Here is a 9061-nt window from a genome sequence, read left to right on the forward strand (position 1 = left end):
TTATTTCCCGGATGTGATGGCAAGGCTTTGCGTATAGTTTGTATAGCCTATAGTTGTATTGCGTTTAATGATATATGACCGTGCCTGTCAGCATTTGAGACACGTGATCGCGAACCGGACAAAAGATCACCGCGATCGCGGGTCTCAAATGTTACGAGAGTTTCCATGATAAATAAACAAACGGGAGACTCCCGGTAACTTATGGATATCACCCAGCACCCGAAATAATGCCAAAACACTTCAAAGCAGCCTCCATTATTCGCAAACGGTGGATAAAACCTTGAAAAATGATATATGAGCCTGCCAAATCACAGAGAGGGCGATTCACACGGGCTTAAGATCACAGACAACCTCTGCAATTAATACAAATGATTAGAGGTCCCCAGGTAATACTAATCTCGTGCGAATAGTGCTCAGGGCATATCAAGCGATCTCGAACAAAGCAATAGTGACGCATAGTACAAAAATGTTTTACTCGCCTAAGATTGCTGTGCCATTCCTATCGGATCCAATATTGACGGCAATTTTAGTCTCTCCACAAATCCAGTGTCGAACTGTGCCTTGTTCACGAAGGAATCCTTGGAGAAATGAAACGAACAAACGCTCCATGTTTTTCCCACATGAGCTGGAACGTCTTTAAAAATAAACTTTAACCCTGCATTCCTAATATCGGAATCCGAAGGAAGGTTATACAGCGACTGCATTCTTCCACAACCAGGGATGGCACAACATTTAGCTAGCTTTAACTGCATTTTTGTTTATTGCTTGCTCGCTCTATCTGGTTCCGCGCCACTTGTGTTACTTCAGAATTGTCATGCGTGACCCAGTGGGCGGGGCTAGAGAAGTAGTCGTTGATATTCTTTCTGTGGAGGCGGTGTTCAACACATCAATGTCGTCATAGATAGGTGCATTCCAGAACCTGCCGTTCGCTGTGCCTGGTGTCAATAACAGATGTAATCTCAGTAACAAGGGCGTTTTCAGTTCTGACACTTACATGATGTTCGCATGAATACGATTCCCTCTTATATAACAAAAGCTCGGGTTAAAATTGTGATTTTAATTCATGCCTCCTTTAAAGTTTGCTTGCTGGCTAGCACTCGCTGTTTGGACTTTAATTATGCTGCCGCAAATCGCTGCTTTCGACAAGTTCTTTCCCAAGTGGCAAAATGACACTCTTTGTGTTGAAAAGTATCCCTCAGAGGGCAGTTTTATCACCTACAGACTGATTACCCTGCTGTCCTTCATCATACCCCTGAGCTTCATTGTTGGTCTCCACAGACAGACCGTCCACTCGCGGATGGCAATCAACTCGCTTTTATTTGAGGAAAAGAGGAGCATCAGGGGTCTGCTCACCCTTCTGGTGATCGTATTTGTCACGGTGTTGGGGCCCTATCATGTTATCGGCTGTGTGAAGTACATCGGATTGCTGATGCACGGCAGCACGTGTGTGTGGGAGAGGGCTGTGTTATGCCCTATCAGCTGGGGAGAGGCTTTTTGAGTCTAAACAGCCTGCTGGATCCCGTGTTTTACATCTTTCTCCGGAGAGACTTCCGCGCTGCTGCTGGGAACTACCTGCCCTGCCTGGGGAGAATCAGGAGCGGATCATTTCAGACAGAAGGGTCAACAAACACCACTGAAGAGCACGATTAAAGAGCGTTGCTACAGTATAATTCTCCTGATGGTGAATTCGAAACACATGAATGTGCTTCTGTTTTGACTACATCTTCAAAAGTTGTCAAAAGTTTCTCTCGACTGATGCTTGCATTTGATCATATTTCATGGAAGAGTGTAGGCGACCAACCAGAACATATTTTGACCCACATGCTATTCTCACTGGGATAAAAAAATCTGTGCAGTATTCTATCAGATCAAATCTTGTAGCTTTGTGCTTCAGATGATCGAATAATTAAAAAGAATAACTAGAATGAATGCATTAAAGGAATATTTCACCCCAAAATGATTTCATTATTTACTCGCCCTCATGTCATTCCAAACCTGTACGACTTTCTTCTGCAGAACACAAAAGATATTTTGAAGAAAGTCTGTAACCAAACAACATTGACCCCCACTGGATGGACACAAAACCACCAAGACATTTCTCAGAATATCTTCTTTTGTGCTTCACAGAAGAAAGAGTCATGTACAGATAAGGCAAATAAATGATGACATTTTTTCTGGGTTTACTATCCCTTTAACATATTGAAACCATCAGACGGCTTATCAGGAATTCACATTGACTATTCAAGACTAGTGTTGTCACGATACTGGAATTTCTAACTTCGATTCAATACCTAAAAAAATATCGATATTCGATACCATTTTCGATACCACGGGGAATAAACTGCCATAGCAATAAGGCCCTAATAAGCAATAGCAATATAGGCCTTTTTAATTTTTATTTGAAGTTAAATTGAACAAGACTAGACAATGAGGTATATATTTTACATTATTTATTAATTGTTAATCTAATGTTAATTTTACGAATACATTTACTATTTAAAATCAAAGTTGTATTTGTCAGTATTAATGGACCAGACCCTGTTGAAAAAACCAGCCTATGCTGGTTTGGTATGTTTTGATGCTGGTTTGTGCTGGTTTAAACTGTTCATGTGTTCAAAGTGGAAGTGCTTCAGGACCAGTGTTTACATCCTCCAAAGTATACATCAAAATTATGCCTACCCTCGCTTTAGCACACCAATAACAAGGCACACACCCCCAAACACGTTTTATTAAGTTCTACATTTTTACGTTAGCCCCAAACCAATCCACCCCTTCTTTTTCTCACAAACATTCAGTCATATACATTAAAGCACATCTCAAACTGTGGGCGGAGTGTATCGAGAACTAGTATTGATTTTACTAGGTATGTAGTGGATTGTCTCACAGAGGAATAGTGCGTTCTGATGTTAGATTAGTGCATGTCTGTTCCTTTAACCTGTGTGACTCACAGGGTCAACACAGACCCGATCTGTCAATGGGGCTCATTGTAAAAGCCCTCAGTGATGACGAGGCCGGGCATGACGGGTCTACGCTGGCCCTGCATCAGGGCTTATTGATCTCAGCACCTGAAATGCTCCTCAGATATGTATCACGCCAGGTCGGCCTCTTATCAGCAGATTGCAGGCCCATGCGCGACTTTAATGGAAAAATGTACCTCAAAACTTTAAAGAGACTGGATAGATCTGACTCTGTGAATATTTCAGTGAGAGAGCAGCTGTGGGCGCATGATCAAAATCAAGTGTCCTTAAAACAGAACCTGAATATCCTGCATGCTTTCTCTTGGTAACATTAATATTTCTGTCTTGCACAGAGACTTGATATATCAAAATAGGCATTTGGAAAGACTAGGCTGGCCTGACTATTGATTAACATTCTGTGAATTCATTCATTCACACCAACTTGTTTATTTTCTACAGATAGAATGGTAAGAAAGACTTGAAGCTATTCCCTAGTAAAAAACAATTCATTTAAAATGCTTTTATTTCATACTAAGTATAGTTTAAATGTATTAACATATTTATTGACATGACTTACTGATATAAAATTATAATTAAACGTTATTCGGAGAACTATTTATACACAATGCACATTTCTTCATATTAAGCCCACATGTGTTTAAATAAAAATGTGTTCTTATGTCACTTTTGATAAGAATTTTATGATTTTTTATAAAATCAATCTTTCAATGCAAGATATTGTACCTGAAGCATACTTGCAATAGTTCCACTTTAGCACAATCAAATACACTTAAATGTATCTTTAGTTGGACTTCAGCACTATTTCTGCACAATTAAAGTATATTAAGTACAAAATTAGTTGTTCCAATTTAGCAGACTTTAATTTGTCTATATTGTATATTGTGTTTTTGCTGTTTTGTACATTGCCTATTTCTATATTATTGTATATTATTATTATTTATTTATTTTTTCATCTGTGTTCTGTCCTGTTGCTGTCTTTCTGTTGCACTGTGGAGCTTCTGTCACTATAACAAATTCCTCGTATGTGGAAACATACTTGGCCAATAAAGCTCATTCTATTCTATTCTATTCTATTCTATTCTATTCTATTCTATTCTATTCTATTCTATTCAAGTATACCAATTTAGTATATCACAAATACAATCGCAGTGCATTTTCATTAAGTACATAATATGGAAATGGATTTTCAGTATACTTAGCATGAAATAAATGTAGTTCAAATACACTTTCGTATATTTATTTTTAGGCTTATTAATTATGAATCATACAAACGTTAGAAAAAAACTGGAAGTTGAAGGAGAAGGATATATACAGTAATGTTAAGAATTTTCCCACTTGCTACATTTGTAATTAGGGATGCACCGATACAGTTGGCTTTAATGAAACAGCGAAGTTATTTGTTTTAACCCATTGTTGGGTCAAATATTAACCATTGGCTGGGTTAATTTAACCCAAAAGTTGTGTTTGTCCATGTTTGACCCCTCTGGGTTAAAATAACCCAACATTAAGAGTGTATAAATTCTTCCATTGAACTTTCAGTGGCAACTAGTGTAAAAATGTTTTTGTGCATTTTAAACCAAAAAACATCCTATTCATTTTGGAACAAAATCAACCTGGAGGATTAAATGTATGTGTCTACTGTTCATGTCTCTGCTAATCTAAGCAAAGATTGCATGCATATGTGTTATGTTCAAATGTGTTTTTCATAAACCCTGAGATTAGCAGTGCGGCACAATGTAATCGAAACCAAATCAAACATCTGCAACGAACAAATTCAAAGATATTGCGTTATAAGCACAACCAATGTAACAAAGCTCCAGATTTCTCGGTCTTCATGGAAAAATGTATAAAGACAAAATGTGTCCACATACAGCACATGCGGGTATGTACAGGTCACAGACCAAAACCTTAACAGCTGTATCCTTAAAACTATCGCTAAACTTGTATTAAAGGTCCAGTATGTAGTTTTTTGGAAGATCTATTGACACAAATGCAATATAATAAACATAGCTATGTCTCCAGAGATGTAAAAATACCTTAAATAATGAAGCATTGTTTTTATTACCTTAGAATGAGCTATTTCTATATACATACACCGCGGGTCCCCTTGCATGGAATTCATCATGTTGTTTCTACAGTAGCCCTAAACGGACAAACTACTCTTCAGTGCGCGTTTCGTAAATACGTTATCTCCTTCGGCAAAGAAGCAAAAACTTGACGACATCTTAGTTCTGTGCAGCCACCATACTGCTTCGAAAGGGAGGGGTGGAGTGAGGCATTGGTTGCAATTCGCAACCTCACCACTAGATGCCACTAAAATCTACACATTGCTCCTTTAAATTGTAAAATAATATGGAAGGGTTTGGCATTGATAGTATATTGATCTGTATTGTAGGACTGACTCTGCAGTGACGCTAACAAAGCAACCCGATGAACAGGTCATAGCTGGGGTGTGAAAAGTACATCTTATTCCATTTGTGGAAATTACTTACTTTTAGCATGACTGATGGTTTCAACATCTGAGCAGCAATGTTGTCCTTTTCTGAAAGCGAGAAACAGAAACAATGAATTTAATGTACATGATCTATTGTTGCGGTGGCAACATTTGTCACTGTCACAGTCAGTATAATCCACTAACTGAGCTTTAACAGCAGACGTTTGACAAAACAAACTATGCAAACTGCATTATACTTAGATAGGATATTTAATTCATTATCCACAAAACTGTACATGATGGCTTTAATGTAAGTTTGAAATATTGATATTATTCTCACTGTGAAGCTCATTACATATTGATATGCGTGTTGTGTTTACACAGAGTGAAAGAAAACAGCGCTTGCTTGGAACTGTTTGACCCCAATTATAGGGCAGAGCGAAATGTATGTTTTTTTAAACAAATATAATACCGTAAAATACATAATGGCCCATACTCATGGATACTCATTGTTATATGGTTATATGAGTGTATTCACATCTAGATTAGCTGAAGGATTTGGGAATTACAGCTCTTTAATATATAGCTCCCCCTTTTTCAAGAGACCAAACGTCATTGGTCAGTCGAATCAAAAGCTGTTTTATTCACGGGTATGGGCTTCTGGTTAAATAGGGTCTGGAATCTGGAGTTGATTCTACGTGTTTTGTTTGCATTTGGAAGCTGTTGCTGTGAACCCACATCATGCGGATCAGGGAGATCTCCATGAAAAAGACCATAGTTAGATTTCAAAAACACAACAAATCCATCAGAAAGATCCCTGGAACATTAAGAGTCGCCAAATCAACAATTTGAGAAAGAAAGAAAAACACACCGGTGAGCTCAGAAACAAAAAATCCTGGACGTCTATATAAGATAAAAGTGGTGAATGATGGCGTTACCCTCTCCATGATAAAGAAAATAACCCTTCCCAACATCCAGACAATGATGAATTAATCCGGATGCTTCTGTCTTCTTTTACATCACCAAAAAACACCAGTGACCCAGTGCCTTAGGAAGCCATGCATGGAAACGAAATCACACTGCCTGAACACTATTTCACTGAAGATGTTGTCTGCTCATATCATGAGATATTCTCCATGATTTTATTTTATGCAGGTTGATAGTAGTTTAATCTCTCAGAAAAAAGTTTGATTATTTTAGACGTCTATTCTACCCATCCTATTCTTGAGGCTTTTGCACCTTGTTGTGAACCCTCTGTAGTTGTCCTCCTCTTCTCTTTATTGCTTATTTATTTACATCTTTACCTCTTGGAGAGTGTTCCATATTTGTCTATTCAATAAATTATGCATCAGGCAATGTCATGTCGCACTCTTACCCACAAAACACAAATACTGTAAGATTTGGCTTACTGTTGTCATTTCTCGGAAGATGTCTTATGGTGGGTTCACACCAAACGCAAACAATCGCGTTCCACGCTCTTTATTACTCGCGGGAAAAGTTCGTGATTTTCAACTTGCGAGGAAGAGGAGATTGGCGACCGTTCTTGGCAATCGCGGTGCCCGATTCGCGTCATTCACATCGCCTGCCGCGAGTTCACGTCTATTCGCGTCTTTGCATTGACTTTGTATGTAATTTACTTCTGCAAATCACTAATTTCGCGTTTGGTGTGAACCCCCCATAAGAGCGATGGTTCGAGGAAAAAGCTGCAGTTTCCTGAGAGCAACAAAGAGAAGCCATTCAGAACTGACTGGCTAATTGGCAGCTTTTCACAACGCATCACCCGCCAAAGCACTCAAAGCCAAGAGTTTCCAGAAAAATGAATACGGAAATGATCAGGAAATGTTTACTGTCAACAGGCAGGATAAAACGCAAAATAAAAGACAAGAAAAAAACAGCCCTCATTGTAACTTCAATAAGGACGAGAAATGTATTTTAAGGTCAACGGATCAAGTCATTGACAGTGAGTAAAACATTACATTCAACCAAAGTGTTCATTGTTTTAATAGTCTTCTCATACAAAGAAACATGCGACTGGTTGTTCAATAAAAAAATCTAGGAAGCTTTATTGATGATGTGCGTTCAGACGTTTCTGATGGAGGGTCGAAGTGTCAATGTGAGTAATGAATGCACGCCGTTGTCAGTGGAAACATGGGCGACTGCCTAAATCCATTAGGAAAATGATGATGGATGAATCAACACGCTAGCAAGCACGCGTTTGCTTTTAATGTACAGTACATACAGCTGTTGGATAATATCTTTACCATTGATCTTCTGACCCTTTCTACCTGAGACTCAGATTTGTTTTAAACATCGACAACCTTTGACAGTACATCAAAGTTCAGAATTGAAGAATTGCCTCTCGGTTTTGCATTTGGATTGAATTGGCCATGCCCACAGGAGGATGAATTTTCCAACTGGAACTGGAAAGAGGAATACATCCTCAATTCAATTCTGAATGGTGGTCAATTGTTCATGTTTTAAAATCATATGTTCTCCTGCACCTCAGCGACAAAGCATCTTTGCATGCATACAAAACCGAGCCGAGAATGAGTTGCATTCCGCACGCATCAAGCTATTATCCCCAAAATCATCTACGCAAGATATTGCTCTGTCTTTGTTGCCCTTCCTTTATAAGCGGAGTTAATTTGAGGTTTGGCTGAAAGAGGAAAACGTCATCTATTTCACCGCCGTGGTGATACATTTTCATTCAGACGCGCACCGTGGTTCCCATGGCAATGCCAGCTTTCATGTTCTCTTAACTTATGCCTGTTTGCATGCGTTCTGGCTCCATTTCTTCTCCCTGGGCAGCTCTCAGCTTTATGACTGATTAGCCAAACTGATTTCCTATTCCATCTTGTGTCGGAGACGTTCAGACGTTCCATCAGCCGCAATCAAGCGGCGAGGTAGAGCTGATGGACATGAAAGAGATGCGAGGACCCTAAGGATTTCAATGTTCTGCCCTTCTCTAAACTGATCAGATGTTTTTGGATAAGCAAATGTATTCAGAGTCATCTACATTTCATTGGCACACAGACTCATTCTGGAGGTGATTGTAGCAAACCTAGAAATCCGATCATTGCATTTGAGGACTCATCCTGTTACTCCTCTCAACTCCACCACCGAGCTTCTGTGAGGGAAGTTGCATCCCAACATCGTAGTGAAGTCTACTTTATCTTCATTATTCCATTATTCCATTTACATGTGCTGTTGTTATTTCTGTTCAGAAAGCGAAGGGTTAGGCATTCCCGTGTGTTTTCTAAACGTTGTCTGTTCCCATCGTGCTCTCGTTTGTGTTTCGATTACATTGACTCTATTTGACATGATGTATATTGTATAATCAATACAGAGCAAACTGCAAACGTACAGCTGTGAGATTTATGGTTAATGGTAAACGCTCCTAAGATTTCAATTTGTCCAGTGCTTGTGGTTTGGTGGTTTAAAGAAAAAATGTAAAGTCATTGTTTACTCACCTCAGTGTTGAAGCAGGCCTGTGTGCTGTTTCTGTTTTTGTCTGTGAATGAACACAGAATTTATAATAATTTAAATAATAAAATACATAATATGCAGCAGCAGAAAAAAATTAAGAGACCATTCTAAATTTTCATCGAAATCAGCAATTCTAGATGTATTGTGACCATTCAGGTCCAGT

At 38.8% G+C, this 9061-nt stretch overlaps 1 protein-coding gene across 1 annotated transcript; it reads left to right on the forward strand.

Annotated features, from left to right (window-relative positions):
- Positions 1-1063: 1063 nt before the first annotated feature.
- zgc:171579 (uncharacterized protein LOC557116 homolog) lies at positions 1064-1650 on the forward strand. The gene is given in 2 exon segments (XM_057341348.1): positions 1064-1463; positions 1466-1650. Coding segments are annotated over 2 exon segments (585 nt in total).
- The last annotated feature ends 7411 nt before the right edge of the window (positions 1651-9061 follow it).

The sequence above is a fragment of the Triplophysa rosa genome, linkage group LG9 (genome assembly GCF_024868665.1).
Source record: "Triplophysa rosa linkage group LG9, Trosa_1v2, whole genome shotgun sequence".
NCBI lineage: Eukaryota > Metazoa > Chordata > Actinopteri > Cypriniformes > Nemacheilidae > Triplophysa > Triplophysa rosa.